At 50.8% G+C, this 16,417-nt stretch overlaps 7 protein-coding genes across 7 annotated transcripts; 5 read left to right on the forward strand and 2 right to left on the reverse strand.

The window, feature by feature from the left end:
- Window positions 1-175: 175 nt before the first annotated feature.
- MRS44_006812 (uncharacterized protein) lies at window positions 176-1,921 on the reverse strand (the record flags this gene model as incomplete). Its single annotated transcript, XM_046274507.2, has 2 exons — window positions 176-1,557; window positions 1,612-1,921. 2 exons carry the CDS (start codon window positions 1,919-1,921, stop codon window positions 176-178), a joined length of 1,692 nt encoding a protein of 563 aa, XP_046139559.2.
- Window positions 1,922-2,828: 907 nt separating this feature from the next.
- On the forward strand, window positions 2,829-4,443 carry MRS44_006813 (uncharacterized protein; the record flags this gene model as incomplete). The annotated part of the gene is made up of 3 exons (XM_046279267.2): window positions 2,829-3,421; window positions 3,476-4,124; window positions 4,177-4,443. 3 exons carry the CDS (start codon window positions 2,829-2,831, stop codon window positions 4,441-4,443), a joined length of 1,509 nt encoding a protein of 502 aa, XP_046139558.2.
- Window positions 4,444-5,357: 914 nt separating this feature from the next.
- Window positions 5,358-7,049, forward strand: MRS44_006814 (uncharacterized protein; the record flags this gene model as incomplete). Its single annotated transcript, XM_046274506.2, has 1 exon — window positions 5,358-7,049. The coding sequence occupies one exon, from the start codon at window positions 5,358-5,360 to the stop codon at window positions 7,047-7,049; it is 1,692 nt and encodes a 563-aa protein (XP_046139557.2).
- A 429-nt stretch (window positions 7,050-7,478) lies between these two features.
- MRS44_006815 (uncharacterized protein) lies at window positions 7,479-9,240 on the forward strand (the record flags this gene model as incomplete). Its single annotated transcript, XM_065621889.1, has 6 exons — window positions 7,479-7,488; window positions 7,539-7,589; window positions 7,829-7,931; window positions 7,985-8,133; window positions 8,375-8,428; window positions 8,615-9,240. The coding sequence occupies 6 exons, from the start codon at window positions 7,479-7,481 to the stop codon at window positions 9,238-9,240; spliced, it is 993 nt and encodes a 330-aa protein (XP_065477961.1).
- A 1,528-nt stretch (window positions 9,241-10,768) lies between these two features.
- MRS44_006816 (uncharacterized protein) lies at window positions 10,769-11,929 on the forward strand (the record flags this gene model as incomplete). The annotated part of the gene is made up of 1 exon (XM_046274505.2): window positions 10,769-11,929. The coding sequence occupies one exon, from the start codon at window positions 10,769-10,771 to the stop codon at window positions 11,927-11,929; it is 1,161 nt and encodes a 386-aa protein (XP_046139555.2).
- Window positions 11,930-13,261: 1,332 nt separating this feature from the next.
- Window positions 13,262-13,675, forward strand: MRS44_006817 (uncharacterized protein; the record flags this gene model as incomplete). Its single annotated transcript, XM_046281848.2, has 3 exons — window positions 13,262-13,423; window positions 13,475-13,512; window positions 13,561-13,675. 3 exons carry the CDS (start codon window positions 13,262-13,264, stop codon window positions 13,673-13,675), a joined length of 315 nt encoding a protein of 104 aa, XP_046139554.1.
- A 235-nt stretch (window positions 13,676-13,910) lies between these two features.
- MRS44_006818 (uncharacterized protein) lies at window positions 13,911-16,213 on the reverse strand (the record flags this gene model as incomplete). The annotated part of the gene is made up of 6 exons (XM_065621890.1): window positions 13,911-14,003; window positions 14,059-14,172; window positions 14,225-14,312; window positions 14,361-14,650; window positions 14,715-16,084; window positions 16,138-16,213. The coding sequence occupies 6 exons, from the start codon at window positions 16,211-16,213 to the stop codon at window positions 13,911-13,913; spliced, it is 2,031 nt and encodes a 676-aa protein (XP_065477962.1).
- Between the last annotated feature and the right edge of the window lie 204 nt (window positions 16,214-16,417).

Raw genomic sequence — 16,417 nt, forward strand, 5'->3', positions numbered from 1 at the left:
GAGGAGGAAGTTTTTTACAGTAGAAATAATACTCTAGTAGTCTTGAATATATCATCATTTTCGTTGTGACACGTGTGGCCCGCCACCTTCTGCTCAACCTCTTGCTCCATGCACTGTTGATGTTTTGCAATTGTCTATTCTACTTAATCTGCCTGGCAACTAAGCCACTTCACTACTAATCCTCAATGTCGTAGAACTCAACCTCAGAGATCATAGTCCTCGCCGGAATGGTGACACAAATCGGGAATCCTCCATAGTCTGGGCCTTCATTCGGCATCATGACGCAGCTGCCACTCCTCGTCTCGTCACCGTTCAACATCCTAACAGTTCTCAATGTCCCAGCCTCTTCGTCGGAAACCGTCTTCTCGTTAAACTTTAGGATCCCAGTGAAAGTTGCATTTGGGTTTAGCGAGCGCGCCCTGACCTGGAAGCCCTTGCCGATGAGTAGAAACTTGCCCTTGCCCTTGTGAATGACTATGCCCGAGCCTGTGCCAGGCTTACCGAAGACGAAACATCTTTCAATGATGATTTCGAAACCTCCCCACTGACGAATGATGGCTTTGCTCGGATCAGAACCATCTTGATTCAGCTCGTCAAAGCAAAAGCCCACCGAGTCGTCACCTCGGCGCTGGGATTCAAGTAGAACAGCAGAAACAGACTTGAGTAGGCCATAGTGCTTCGTCCATGCTGTTACTTCCTCGCCCTCGAGAGTATCGATGCCGAACGGCGAGACGCCCATGGCTGCATACGAGCCGTACGCGATCCAGATTCTTCGAACCCCGTAGTCGTCTCGGCGCTGTTCGGGGATGAAGAGTGGTTGATTTCGGTGGCGGTACTTGGCACATGTCGAGTTGTAGTCGGTTAGATAGCAGTCTGGCGCAATGAAGTCGAGGTTTGGGGCGAATATCTGCCAGATGTCGAGGACGTTGCTCGTGCCTCCTCCAGAGGGATATTCACCAGGGGCTCCGCCACCGCCGACGATTACTGGAAAGTCATTGTCCGAGTCCTCCCCGGCGTAGTTGAGCCAGACATTGGTGTAGCAAGGGATGGAGTATACCGCCTTGCCCGTGCCGGTGACGTGGTTCAGGTACTTGGCATAGTGGTAAGCCATGAAGAGTTCATCTGTCTGAGGGCTCTTTCCAAAGACTGTCTCCCAGTCAGAGTTCTTAGTATCGGCTGCGCGACTTTTGAAGGCGGAAAGACTCTTCTTGAGATCTGGACGGAGATTATCCCAGTCCTTGGTTAGAAACTCGACCAATTTATCAGGCACAGGCTCCGAGAACTTCTTGTTGGCAGCATCGCTGCCATCGCGGGAGTCGCCCAAAAGACCCGTCTCGTTCTCGACCTGGACCATCAGAACCGTGGAATGAGCCTCGTCAATCTCCTTGATGTGCGCCATCAACTTCTGGAAGGCCTTTCCGTCAGCCTCAGGGGCTTCGTTGTGGAAAATTGACAGCACGTCTCCTGTTTGGAGGACACCGCCAGCCTTTCGTAGCTTTGCCCGAGGGAAGCGTTTGGGGTTTGTTTTGACCCAGCCTGGAACATAAGTTGATAGTCCTGAGAAATATTGTCAGAATTGGATATTTTGCAAGAAGCATGCTGATTGCTTACCGTTCTTGAACGAGCCAAACCACAGTAGAACTAGGTGTAACCCGTGCTTCCTGGCACCCAGAATCACCTTGTCCAGCTCTTCAAAGTCAAAAGTCCCTTCGACTGGCTCAATCATTTCCCAAGTCACACAACCCAAGATGGTGTTGATGTTCATGTCGGCCAACTTCTGCCACACCGTATCCATGTACTCGGCGCTCGTCATGGACGAGTTTTGCAGCTCAGCCGCCCGCATCAAGAACGGCTTGCCCTTCACGACAAGCTGTTTCGACACCTTGGTGGCGACGAGGTGAGGAATTTGTACCATCGTCATTGGTGCGGTTGAGAATGATCTTGTCGAGAAGCGTAGAGTCTAGAGTCCGTGAAAGGAGAAATGAGGGGGCTTGTTCTTTAAAACGTCGGCATGGGTCTCATAGGGCCCTGCGCCCTGACGTGTCCTAATGTGCTGGTCTCACCGGTCAGGGATCGTCAAAGCAGACATGGGGAACTGTACATGGTGTCGGGATTCATTTGTTGTAATTGGCCATCATGAAACCAATTCCGAACGACAGTGGATAATGTGGTTGACGCAGTATCAGCAAGCTGAATGCCACGAAAGAGGAGATATGACGAAAGTTGCTTATCCGCACCACTAGCATCCCGTAGTTGACCTGTCATGAGACTTCGAAGCCGAATAAACGCAGTTGATCCCGTAAAATCATTCCTGCAAGGCCGGGAATGACGCTGTCCGATTGGATGATAAGCCGCATCAACAGCTTTGACCCGCAGATGGTTTGACATGATTGGCAACGTGCGTAAGAGAGACTGCTCAGTTCCCGGCAACCGACAGCCTGCCAAGAGGCTCAAGCGGAAGCAATTGCTACCCCAGTCAAGAACACTCATGGACAAGCTGGTAGCCCTCCATGGTGCGCTTGGAGTCGCACACCCTCAAGCCGAACTCATCTCAACCCCGGATTGTCTCCAGACTGCGGGGGTGGCTCCGGATCCGGAAATGAACAAACGTGAGTGGCTCTTAACCCGGGGTTGCTCCTCATCCCCGGACTTCCCTCGTGTTCTTGTTTATTGGCACGTGGATCATACGACGTGATTGAACCTTGTAGAAGACCTGGATGCCAAGTTCAGCTATAAAAGAACAAAATGCGACCTTAAGCCAAGCTCTAAATTCACATGCAATTACAAACTTCTTAATTCTTGATTGTCTGCTTGTTTACTCTAGAAACATGCCGTCTCTGGCCCCAAGGTCCTACCAGCTCCTCGTGGGCGTATTCGCCTCGCTGGGAGCTTTTCTATTTGGCTATGATCTCGGTGTCATAGCTGCCGTCGTCGCCTCCGAGACTTTCAAATCCCAATTCGATCCCAACACATCGGAAGAGGGTCTTGTCGTCAGCATGTTCACTGCGGGTGCCTTCTTCGGAGCAGGCGCTGGCGGTACCCTGGGTGATCGCATCGGTCGACGAGGAACCATCGTTGTCGGTGCCATCGTGTTTCTTCTCGGTGGAGGTCTCCAAACTGGAGCTCGGAATATTCACTTCCTCTGGACTGGAAGATTCATCTCAGGTTTGGGAGTTGGAGTTCTCTGCATGATCGTTCCTCTTTATCAAGCAGAACTCGCACACCCGCATATCCGAGGTCGTATCACGGCTTTGCAGCAGCTCATGATTGGCATTGGAGCTTTCATCGCAACATGGGTCGGATGGGCTTGCTTTGTCGAGCTCGGTTCTTCCAGTGCCCAGTGGCGGGTTCCCCTGGCCATCCAGAATGTTCCTGCGATATTCCTCGCGGCATTGACGTACTTGTTTCCCGAGAGTCCCAGGTATTTGGTTTTTCGAACATCTTATGACTATCAATGTAACTGACCGATGTGTAGATGGCTCGCTGATAAGGGCAAGGACGAAGAAACCCTCCACACACTCGCAAGACTCCATGCAAACGGCAACGTCGAGGATCCCTTTGTCATGGCCGAATACGACGAAATCAGAAACTCGATCCAATACGAACATCAACACGCAGCCAAGTCCTATAAGGAACTTTTCAAGTCACGAAGCGCTTTCCGCCGTCTCTTTCTCTGCTGTGCCATCCAGGCTTCTGTCCAGATGACAGGCGTCTCGGCAATCCAGTATTATTCTCCCACCATCTTCAAGCAGATCGGCATTGCCACGGATGACACTCTCAAGTATCAAGGTATCAGTAATGGATTGGCAATCGTCGCCCAAGCTTGTGCTATGCTGCTGATTGATCGAACTGGACGCCGATGGCCCCTTATCGGAGGAAACCTCTTCAACTCAGTCACTTTCATCATTGCGTCAATTCTTCTAGCTCTGTTTCCCCCAGGAACATCTAGCAACTTGAGCGCACAGTGGGGTTTCATCGTCATCACATGGCTATACAACTTCTCTTTCTCGTCTACTTGCGGTCCTCTCAGTTGGATTATCCCTGCCGAGGTGTTCGATACCAACACTCGTGCCAAGGGTGTCAGTATCGCCACGATGGCCTCTTTTGCGTTCAACACCATGATCGTAAGTAATCAACATCAAGGATCAAAGTGCTGAAACCGCTAACTTTCTCCAGGGACAAGTTACCCCCAAGGCTATGGAATCGATTGGTTACCGATTTTACTTCCTCTTTGTTGTCTGCAACGTCACCAACGCCCTGTTCTTCTGGGTATTCCTCCCCGAGACAGCCCGCAGACCCCTCGAGCAGATGAACGAAATCTTTTCAAGCAAGAGTTGGATTGTTATTGGCAAGAGTACTTCTTATGGCGGTACCACGAACGATGTCGAGAGCCATGTTGATAAGACCGTGGTGGCACACGAGGCGGAGAAGAGAGAGAACTGAGGTATTCTGATTTCTGGATATGGGTGGTCGTAAGTATGGAGTGACTTATTAGGCCTACTATATGAAGATGGGGATGGTTCAATTATAACAAAAGACTGATGTTGCAAATCTTGGCACAAGTCGACTCAGAGCCCGATCCATGGTGTGAATACTAAAGTGATAATGTCATGAGCTTATTGATTTCTTGATACTTCGTTTTGCTAATATGGGGCACTCTAAGTCACGCATCCATGACAGGGTCTGAAATAGGCAAGGCAAAGCGCTGGGGGCTATTTCGCGCGAGGTATATCTAACCTGACCGCCTTTTCTGAAAGTCATTGAACTCATATGGAATTAGGAAGCTACCCAGGGCCTTGGCCTAAACTTGGCGAGCTACTGGCCCTGTTATTCTTGTTCTCCTGCTGAAGGGATATAGAGAATGCTCGAGGAGCAGGAACGTCGAGGGTGATTTGGGATCAGCCTTGGAAGAGATAGAAGAGAATCGGTTTGTAACTGAGGGGCATCCAAGACCGCGGCAACTTGGAACGGCAAGTAATAAGTCGATCAGCGGAAAAGACGGACATGAAGATCGTCAGGTGTTTCCTCGGCGACACTTCGCCATAACCATGGCCCGATGAACAAGGAAAAGGGTCCATTTAGCCTGCAAGTTCAACTGCCTCGTGCCAAATATGCAAGGAATAAGAACTCTAAACTGGGGAGATGCGCGGGGAATGCGGGGGATAGTGCGCTTTTCGGGTTCGGCGCCGTGGACCGTTGACGATGGCTTCGGCGCCGAAGGCCGCTTCGGAAAGGTGATCTACTTTGATCAAGTGTATTAAAGCTTCGGTTTGGCCGCCGAGTTGGTCCTTATCGAGATATGCGCCAAGGCGTTTCGAAACAAACTCTCTTATCTATTGTTTGACATAGCCTCCACAATGTTGGGTCGTTCTCTTGCCCTGGCCCTGGCTACTACCACCTTACCAGGACTTGTTTCGGCGGCCCCTAGTGGTACCGATGCTCCCGTTGTCACGCTTCGGAATGGCTCCTACTATGGCATTCACAACTCTGCCTACAACCAGGATTACTTCCTGGGCATGCCATATGCGCAGCCACCCCTCGAGGATCTACGCTTCAGACATCCCCACTCCCTAAACACAACCTGGGATGGACTCCGTAATGCAACGGAGTATCAGTCCAAATGTTACCAATATGGTTATCCAACAGGACCACTCACAGGAGGCTCTGACGATTGTCTTCACCTGAACGTCATCCGCCCCTCAGGAGTCGCTGATGAGAAGCTTCCTGTGCTTGTCTGGATTCACGGCGGTGGTCTTGTTGGAGGCTTCAGCGGTGATCCTGGCAATAACCTTACTTACCTTGTTGACGAGTCTGTCAAAATGGGATCACCAATCGTCGCCGTGTCCATCAACTACCGCTTAGCTGCCTGGGGATATCTATGTAGCAAGGCAATCAAGGAGGCAGGTGAGGGAAACAACGGCTTCCGGGACCAGAGGTTCGCACTTCAGTGGATTCAGGAGAACATTGCAGCATTTGGTGGTGATCCTGAAAAGGTGACCATCTGGGGTCAGAGTGGAGGTGCCCGTGGTGTTGCGTCTCAGTTGACAGCCTATGGTGGCAGAGATGATGGCCTGTTCAGGGCAGCCATTCTCGAGAGTGCCACAGGATTTCACACAGCCTTCCGTGAGGAGACTGTCAAAGATGCTCTTGACTGGGATAAGGGATATGCTCAGCTGCTCAAGCTGACGGGCTGCGAATCAGCCAAGGATTCCTTGCAGTGCCTCCGAGAGGTTCCCTCTCTTGAGTTGGCCGAGACGATTGGAAATATCACGTTTCCAGTCTATCTAGACATCGTCGACGGAGATTTTATCCAAGATGACCGCTCTGAGCTAGTTCGACAAGGAAAGTTTGCTCACGTACCTGTCATCAACGGCGCTGCGACAGATGACGGCGATTTCTTTGCTCAGAAGGGAATCAACACAACAACAGAGTGGGAGGCATATCTACGCAAAGAAGGAGCGAGCAACAGCACCATCGAGGCCATCTCGGCTTTGTACCCGGACATTCCCCGTATCGGTCTCCCTGCTACTTTTGACGGACGCCCAACAGGCGAGTTGGCATCTTATGGTGCTCAATGGAAGCGTGCATTGGCTTTTGGTGGAGATAGAGCTATGCACGCACCGAGAAGAGCCTGGGTCAAGACTTGGGCTGCCGCAAACCTTTCTGCATACAGCTACCGCTTCGATGTTGTGTCTGGAGATCGCAATCCAGTCCAAGGAGCAGGTCACTCAGTCGACCTCCCATTTGTCTTCCGCAACACCGAGCGTCTCACCCAGTTCAACGCGACGGAGCCAGTCCCCGGTTCTTTCAACGCCTTGGCGGCCTCAATCTCAAGAAAGTGGATTAGCTTTGCGGCAAACCTGGATCCCAATTTTGAGGGGATGCAGGGTGATAAGTGGCCAGTGTACGAGGAGGAGGAGGGGAAAAACCTTGTGTTCCATATCAATGACACTTCTTTGGTACATGTGGAGGATGATACTTATCGGACGGAGCAGCTCGAGTATTTGAACAAGAAGTTGTGGAAGACTGGTTTGGAGGAGGGAAAATGAGGAGACTGGCTGTACCACTCTTCCAGAGTTTGGAGAATTCAAAAAGACAACCATTGACGTGTTAACTAATAACCCTGCGTCCTGTTGGTTTCTGGGAAAAGGCCCTGGAAAGAAAACCCAAAATCTTGTTTTGTGAAGCATGTGCCAGGCTCGAACAGCATCTACAATGCTGCCACTGTCATCCCCAAGGTACTTTTCGAGTCTCACTCTGACTTACACGATTCAGACCAGTGGTGGCATTTCTTCTCCAGTCAAGTTACATGCTGTGTCTCAGAACGGGGCTCGGAACCCGAAGTTTGTGCTGATCTTGCCAAGAATGCGTCATACATATACAAGTTAACCTACTTCCAATATAGAAATACGACATGCTTGGGTTTTGTGCCTTATCCGAGCCTAGTTCTTGGCCCAGTGCGTTTAAATCCTTTAGAAATGGCTACCGGTACGCTCAACACTAACCTCGCCCTTCAAGCACAGCTGACTCCGTTACAGGTGACGACCTCATTTCTCCACACAAAGAATACCCTCCGGTGGCAGCCTTGCGTACGATATTAGCTGAGCGCCCAAGTCTTGTGCGTCTTGGTTCACGGTAACAAATCTGCTATGTCGCATGGCTAATAAGGATCCTCGTCCACAGCAATTCATCGATGCTTCAATTTCTTTTGAGACCAAGTCTCCAAGCGCTTGGTGCAGCGGACGCATTCTTCTCCTACCTGTCAAAAAAGCCGACAATGCTCTAGAGTAGAAGATTTGGGCCCTTAGCACCAAGCTAGAAAATCTAGACTTGCATCTGGAGGATGAGTCTCTCCTTGAGCTTCCGGGCAGGAAGGTGGACAACCTCGACCAATTTGAGGCCGATGTCTTTATCATTGGAGGTGGAAATGCGTAGGTTGTTGACCAACTCCGTCTGGCCTGCTGACTGATGCGGCGTCTTTCAGTGCCGTGGCATTAGCAGCTCGTCTCAAAGACTTCGGCGTTGAGAGCTTCATTTGCGAGCAAAATGCGCGAGTTGGCGATAATTGGGCTCTCCGTTATGACAACCTACGATTTCACCTTCCAACATCTATTTACGAGCTTCCCTATATGAGTGAGTAACTTTTCCTTGATGCAACAGAAAAGTTCGTATGATAAAGGGGCGTAAACTGACAGGTATATTCCATCTAGGCTATCCAAAGGAACTGCAGTCGCCACATTTACTAACCAAAGATGAACTGGCACAACAAGTCTGACGTTACGTCTCATCTTTCAACCTCAACTTTATCACCTCGGCCAAGATCCAGTCAACTGTCTATGACCAGTCAGCTAAGCGGTGTACTATCAAATTCCAGGCTCCCAGTGGACCACATATAGCAGTCTCGAAGCACCTGGTGCAAGCCACTGGGGTTTGCTCCCAAAAGCCACATCTACCATGTATCATTGATGAATGTATCTATAAGGGTATTAGTATGCACTCGGTGGCCTTCAAAAATGGCAGCGAGTTGAAGAAGTAAGGTGTCAAGGTGAGATACACCCCTCGTGTTTGGGTTGGCATACATTAAAACATGTCCCATAGTCTGTCCTTATCATAGGCTCAGGCAATTCGGCATTTGATATTGTCTCAGATTGTCATGCAGCCGGGCTCCAGACCACCATGGTAGCCCGATCACTAACCTATATCCTCCCTTTAGAATATGTCTGCCACGATGCTAGTTTCGGTGTGTACGATCATGGCGTCGAAGCAGCTGACAGACTTTTCATGACGCTGCCAACCATGATTTTAGGCCAGCTAACTCAGGGTCTCTTGCAGAAGTTTGCTTCTGAGGAGCCGGATCGTTATGTGCCCCTGGCTGCAGCAGGCTTTCCAGTCATTAACAGTACAGATCCTTCTCAGTTGGTTCTTTCTAACTTGATTGAGAGATCGCATAGCCACTACATTGATTTAGGCGACACCGAACTCATCGTGGATAAAAAGGTCGGCACCAAGGCTGAGGTTGAGCCCAATGTTTTCGCCACAACTGGTCTTCACTTGTCAGACGATAGCATTCTAGAAGCAGATGCTATTGTCTGGTGCACAGGATTCGCCGACCAAGACGTACGAACCGTCACGGAAGAGATCCTCGGAGGTCATGGAATGTCCACCGTCCCTGAAGACCATGATGAGGACAAGAATCTGCTTGGTCCAAGGGACATTGCGTCCCGCCTCGACGCCACATGAGGGATAGACTCAGAGGGCGAGATTCGTGGAATTTGGAAGCGTCATCTACGTCTTGAAAACTACTGGGTCATGGGAGTGAGCCACGCAGCATCATCGCTGGCACTCACGAACTCTGGCGTTGCAAATCAAGGCGGCTCTCGAAAACATCCTGCCACCTGCTTATCGTGAGACGCGAGGCGCATGAAATTAGGGTAGTCTCTTGGGTGTTGCCTGAAATCTCTTGTCATGATTCTTGCACTGTTTCTTCTCAATTCTTTTGGGTTTGTTCATCGGCTGGGCACTCTTCATCCTATTCACACAGGTCCTTATTCACACGATTAGCACATCATGACAGGTGGAATTTGGTACAAACACGAAGATTCTCGAGGGCTAAGAGTGAAATTATTAGACATTCGTCAAAGAGAAGTCTCGGATGAAAAGAAGTACGAACTTGCAATCGCATGAAATGAAAATGCGCTGGCTAGGAGATAATGGTGATGGCTGCCCTATTATCCACCCCCTTTATTACCAATATCCCTTATTCTATCTCTAAACCCTTTCCACGTGCAGTGAATACCATTGACTGACAAGAGAAAGTAACTAGACTTCGTTAAAATTAAGATATGTGATGCTGGGGCTGTCGAGCGATGCCTGTGATACGACCCCAGAACAAGGCAAAATATCAAGCAAACCTCGTTCCGTTCGAGGAAGCCCTAGGCCCCATTGGTATGTAAAACAACATATTCTGGTTTCCCATTGCTCCCAGATCGAGCACAAGTTTGCAGAGTCCAAAATGCTAGGGTTTATGATCAGCATGGTGCGACTTCCCGACATCGAATCCTCGCTACAATGGTTGCTCAACAACCATCATCTTCCGTAGTATAGTGGTCAGTATGCAAGCTTGTCACGCTTGAGACCCGGGTTCAATTCCCGGCGGGAGAGATCGCCACAAGCGTTACGCTTGAGTTCCTTTTTTTGCAATTTTCTTGGTTGGCGTGGAGTTGTCAACCTACCTATCCGAGCCTCCCATGAGCAGCCCCTATCACTCACATTTCTTTTTACTCTGTGTTCCATTTAGCTCATTATCATCTCAATGCAGACTGATCCAATGAACCAGTCGTTATCGCGATAACATGGTGGAAAACACCATGAAGCGGATCTGCATGCTCAATGTGGTAAGCCTCGACTTCTCCGGGCGGGGACGGGACATTCCGATCAGATGACCTCCCGGCTGTCAATAACAGTGGGGACGGGGTTTTATCCCATCGCATTGGGCTTATCTTTACCCCGCAAACGGCTTCGTGATGCGTTCCACACGGAAACGCGGAGAATTACAATGATAGAGTTGGTGGAAGCGGATTGGCTCCGATTGGAGTTGAACCTGAGTTCCGTTCTGGATAGCGACTACAAATGAGAACCAAAGTCCATGTTTAACCCCCCAGTTCTCCATCTTCATCTGTCTTCCTTGTCTTCATATCATCCGCCTTAGATACCCCCAAGTCATACACGTACATCCTCTCTACTCACCAACTCAACCACCACATCAAAGATGGAACGGTTCGATGTAGCTGTTGTCGGCCTGGGCGCTTTGGGAAGCGCGGTAGCATACCATGCTTCTCTGAAGGGCGCCAAGGTCATTGGTTTCGAGCAGTTCGAGTTTGGCCATGTTCGTGGAGCTTCCAGTGATACTTCTCGTATCGTTAGAACTTCATACGGAGAGCCCGAGTACGTGGCACTCGCCCGATCCGCTTACAAGGACTGGGCCGACCTGGAGCGAAGAACTGGCCAGGAGCTGTTGACCATCACCGGTGGCATCATCTTCTTTCCCCCAAACATTGGCCACAAGATGTTCTCAATCGAGGGATACACAAAGAGTCTTGACCTTAACGGGGTTCCTTATGAGCTTCTCTCCGCTCAAGAAACGAATAAGCGCTGGCCTCAGTTCAAAGTCCCCGAAAACGTCCAAGCCGTCTACACGGCTGACTCCGGTATCGCCCACGCCTCAAAGTCAGTCTCGGCCATGCAGTTCTTGGCTCGTCAACATGGCGCTGTCCTCAAGGAGAGGACTCCAGTTGACCGCGTCACACCTGATGGCGCTGGTACCGGCGTTGTCATTGAGACGCCCAAGGGAAAATTCCATGCCAAGAAGGTTATCCTCGCAACTGATGCCTGGACGAACAAGCTTTTGAAGCCCCTCAAGGCCGAGATTCCTCTCGATGTGATGCAGGAGCAGGTGACCTACTTCAGGCCAAAGGATTCAGATCTGCGAAACTTCGAGCAAGACAAATTCCCAGTCTGGATCTGGGGCGGGGTTCCCAGCTTCTACGGATTCCCCAGCTACGGCGAGCCAACCATCAAGGCTGGTCGGGATACCTCATACAACCGCATGACGCCCGAAGAGCGAACCTACATCCCCTCTCCAGAGCTTTCCAAGGAGCTCCAAGACTTTATGAGCAACACGATACCTGGCAAGGGTGAGCCCATGCGTACGGTGACCTGCCAGTACACCATCACACCGGACCGCCAGTTCATCATCAGCCCGTTGGAGAAGCACAAGGATGTCATTGTAGCATTGGGTGCTGCCCATGGATTCAAGTTTGCGCCCGCAATTGGTCGTGCTGCTGCTGAGCTGGCGATCGATGGCGAGTCTACAAATGACCTGTCTCTCTTTGGGGTTCCGAAGGTGGCTGCGCCCAGTAGCAAGCTGTAGAGACAGGGGAGAAACGGTTGAGAATGAGGTCCAATCGAGCGATCAGTGTATTAAAAAGCAACCAAATAAAACACATTGAAACAATTCCTTGTACCGTTGTATGCATCACAGAGAAGAGCCCTTCATTCCCAGACCAAGCCACCAAGGTTTCATTAGAGGAGCGCTTTTCCATGTGAAATATGCCATACAACTCGAGAGCCAAGATTTATTTTCAGCTCATATGTGAGGGGGACAGACTGAACTTCAAATGTCTTGAAAACGAGTATGTTTGTGTATGTTGGGCTTCGAAGCAAGCCACTACATCCGTCAAGCTCAAACCTCCATCTCTAACGGAACATTCCCCCTTGTTTTCAAGTGTTCCTTTTTAGAATTCCATGGCTCAAGACCAAGGTAAGCCAGAATGTCTGAGGGGGCGATCTACTTCGCTTTGCGTGAGTCCGGGGTTTCACGATCGTCCTTGGCCAGAACAGTTTGATCAAGAGGCAGTACTTTCGCCTATTAAACGGATAGAGGCCCAAACTCCCTTTAAGCGGTCATGAACGAGGCATAGTACCCTAGCCAAGTGTCTAACCATAGCTCCCAGCTCTCCAGGTAACATCTCCCAAAGCTGCCCCAGACAGACTGAGACATGGCGCTCAAGTATCGTTTGGAGAGCCGGAGTTCCTCAAGCACATGCGATGTAGGACCTAGACATGGCTCACTCGAGCTGAAAACGAAAGAATGCCGGAACTCGGCCCCAGCAGACAGTGGAATGTGAGAGCATGTCTTGCCCTGCGTACCGATGCTAATGACAATGTCGCGGATCGCGCCGCTTCCTCACCCCTGAGTCTCACGGCATTGAGGATACTATGAGTCAAATTCAACGGCTCATCTCTTCCAAATGCAAGATGCACTCGCATGCTACATACATATCAGAGATTACAGGGAGGCACATCACGACTGAGCATGTCCTCCTAGAGGACGTAATTAGGAGTCATGTCTTGAACTTATCTAACGGAGACAATCCACACTGGCCTATCTTGCTTAGGCTCTCATACAGAGAGCTTCGTTTCCAACGCACCGTAATGCAACGCCAGGTTCTCTCAAGACTGAAACGAGCGTACAACAACGACGAAAGGGGCCGCGCTAATTAAACACTTCGTTCGAAGGGAGGCCCTCTCGGTCACATGAAAGTTGAAGGTATTATTTGTGTGCAGTAGGACGAATCCACGGCTATAAAAAGACCAAGTTGCTCTCTAAAAGTCCCCGATCAAGCAAGTCTCAAGTCGATCCAGACAACTACATCCTCACGCTCATTACACCTATATCCACTTCTATACTCTCGTTTCAACCATGAAATTCTTTGATATCATCATCGCGGGACTCGCTGTTGCCTCTGTGCAGGCCATCGCCGTCCCCGGGCTCCCTGCCGCAGGCCTCCTCTTCGCTCGTCAAGACCATCCCCCTGAGTCTCCTTGTCTACATCCCGGAGGCAAGAAAAAGTGTCAGATCGATGTATGATCCAGGCCTTTCTCTCGGTGACTTGGCTACTAACCATTTCCCAAGTGCGCCAGCAAGAATGCCGACTTTTGGTCCTGCGCTCCGTATGTCGTCCAAGCTCTTTACACATATGTTATTCTGACACTTGTTAGTACTTGCGTCTGTCACTTCATCTCGACCACGGCTCTGCCGCCTACTGCTACACCCACTGGGCCACCAGCTCAGACGTCGGACCAGCCAACAGCGGTCCCGACGCCCAGTGGGTAAGCTACACGAAACGTGTTGTGTGAACAATGCACATGCTCCGTACAAATGTATTTCAAGGGCAACTACACTCCTACACTATCAAATCTATCTCACGAGTAGCTGTCAGTCAATTGAGAACCGTTGCTCAGTTTGCCTCCGTCCTCGGCTGTGATGTTGTTTGCGTCTGGAGTGACTTCCATGTTCCATTGTTAACTTTCAAAAAGGTGCCTCTGTGTCTCTAGCACCAGGTGATCGATCAGCCCCCTTCATGGGCTTCCTTGGCTTCACTCTGGTTGCCGTTGGTTTCGGGGTTGATGGACATAACTCCTATACGTATAATAGGGGTTCTCTGTAGGGAATAGTTAACATCAAGTCGCAAAGGGGGAGGGCATCACAGAGCTTACATCTATGTGGAAAAGGCCAATGATGAGGGAACCAGCGGCAAGTGAATCCCACCGCTCAAATGGCCGATAGCTCGGATCGCCCAACAGGAACTCCCGTCCGCGGTTTGTTTGAAGCTATTGATGATTAGCCAAGTATCTGTTATGCATCATACTGGGAAATACATACCAGTAGCACATCGTTCCGTTGGCCTTCATTTCTCATCTTCGCGTCCACGATCCTCTCTCCGCCAGGCCCATCGATCATTACTGAGTGTCTGGAACGGTCATGCATGTGAAATCCGCAATAGGGATCCCCAATTAACATGTTCTTTGACGAGTCCGTGTAGAGAAACTCGATGCAGTGCATATATCCACTGCCCTTGTAGATGACAATCTCGGTCAGTTGGGAGAGGAGTTCCCCGCATGGGCCTCCAAACATGATGGCTTCCAAGGGATATGGCGTCTCTCCATGGAGGACAATGTCATCTGGATGGTTGAGGAAAACATGATCAGGCGGTATGTCGGGCTTCCAGGCATACCCTCCACGATCGAAATGTCTGGCGATGCTCTCACTCCCTGGGACATTTCTGCTCAAAGAGACGAGTTTGAGTGCCTATTGGTGAAGGGAGAGTGGTCAGTCTCAACCAGGTCGAGCCCTTAATGGAGGTTAAACTCACATCAAATTCCACCTTGATGGCTGATATCCGTTTTCCTGGCCCTTGCAAGCGCCATCTGGGGACGTTTTCCGGCTCACCCGTCCAGCAAGACATGGTACCATCTGGAGTCAGCACAGCAACCGCTCGGAATCCTTGATTTTCCACGGCTAATTGCCACCCCGAGATGGTGTATGGGGATGCATGTCGACCGTCTGAGAAGCAGATCCTGACCTCTTGGCCCGGGTGGATGTAGCCCAGGCAGTTGAACTTTCCGTTTGGCTTTACGAAACGGAAGCCCGAGACAAAGGAGCGACCGCTCATGCTGACAAACGACACCCAGAAGTGACGAACGCGGAGACGCGGTCGGAAACGGAGAATCCGAGCAAACCAGGGCCGGCATCCCACATAGAATAGCTCATATTCTGTGCAGAGGTTGATACCAGCAGTGTGCCAGTCGAGTTTTCTCCAGTCGCGTGTATTCTCATTCTTCTTTATCCGGCCGTTTTTGGATGTGTCGAAAGCTGTCAGAAGACGAGCCCCTTTGCAGACTATGCCAGACACCTGGTTCTGCAGACTTTCCAGTTCCAAAGCCAGACTCCAAATGCGCTTCCGGTCGGCCAGTCGCGGCTCCATATATCTCAGTGCCAGGTAGAGCTTCTCCCAGGAGTCGGGGCGGGATCGCAAGGTTTCGAAGATGTGGTGGAATTCGTGTCCTCGCCAGAACCTAGAGGCCCAAAAGGATTCTGACAGATGTAAGCTGGTGAAGATGGGTGACGCTTGCCGTAGGCTTCCGACATCTTCACGAGGAAGCTCGACGAGGATAGCTTGCAGGAGCTCATTTGGTAGGCGGCGAAACACATCTCCATCCGGGTTGATTGGACTGCCTCGGGCCGGGATGTCGATGAGCATGTGCTTCGGGATGCTCGCCGAGTCAAACAGTCTCTGGATGGAATACATCGTGTATGGATCTCTGCCGTAACCAGGAATAGAGGGGCGTGCTATGTAGGTCAGCATGGGAGGGTTCTCGTCGTCAGGTATTCCGACAACGATTCCTCCATAGTCATGGCCCCAGTCGAGGATCGTTTCGCCGTGGATCGGCATGGAGAAGCACAGCGAAAATATGAGTTGAACATCAGGCTGGAAGAGGACCGTGATGATCTCCCAGCAAGCCGCATGGAAGACGAACCCCCAGACCCGAGGAGGTGAGGCGCCCTGTGACCCCGGCCCGCCTTTATGGAATCTCGACCGAAACTCTACGCGTGCATTCTCGTTGAAGTTCGCATCGTCGTAGCGCCTGTGGGATTCTGCTGGTAAGCATTTTCTGCCAGAGCCCTCGAACCTGCCAACGCCGGAAAGCTTGGCTTCGCAAAGGTTGACACCCGACACATAGACTAAGCAGATAATGTTAGTTCCATCGGTAGCGAACCGAGGGGGATAGACGTACTAGCCCTGTATTCCCTCATCCATGTGGGCTTGTCGGATTTCTTGAGCCATCTCCCGCAAAGAGCGCAGGAAAACATTGGGTAGGCACAGCGAGGCAGAATCGCCAAGGTTGGAGGGAGGTGTTGAAGGTAAACACTCGTTCAGCAGCTCTGGGGCATCTCAGCGGTCACCATGGGCACAGTGGGTCCCTTATAGTGATCACTGCCCGCGCACTGTCAAAGTACGCTGCAGTTTTGCAGCATCCATATTCACCAGCACTGCGTTTGTTTGGAGGCTGTTCC

This window comes from Fusarium solani (assembly GCF_023522795.1).
Source record: "Fusarium solani strain SB1 chromosome Unknown bctg00000003_1, whole genome shotgun sequence".
NCBI lineage: Eukaryota > Fungi > Ascomycota > Sordariomycetes > Hypocreales > Nectriaceae > Fusarium > Fusarium solani.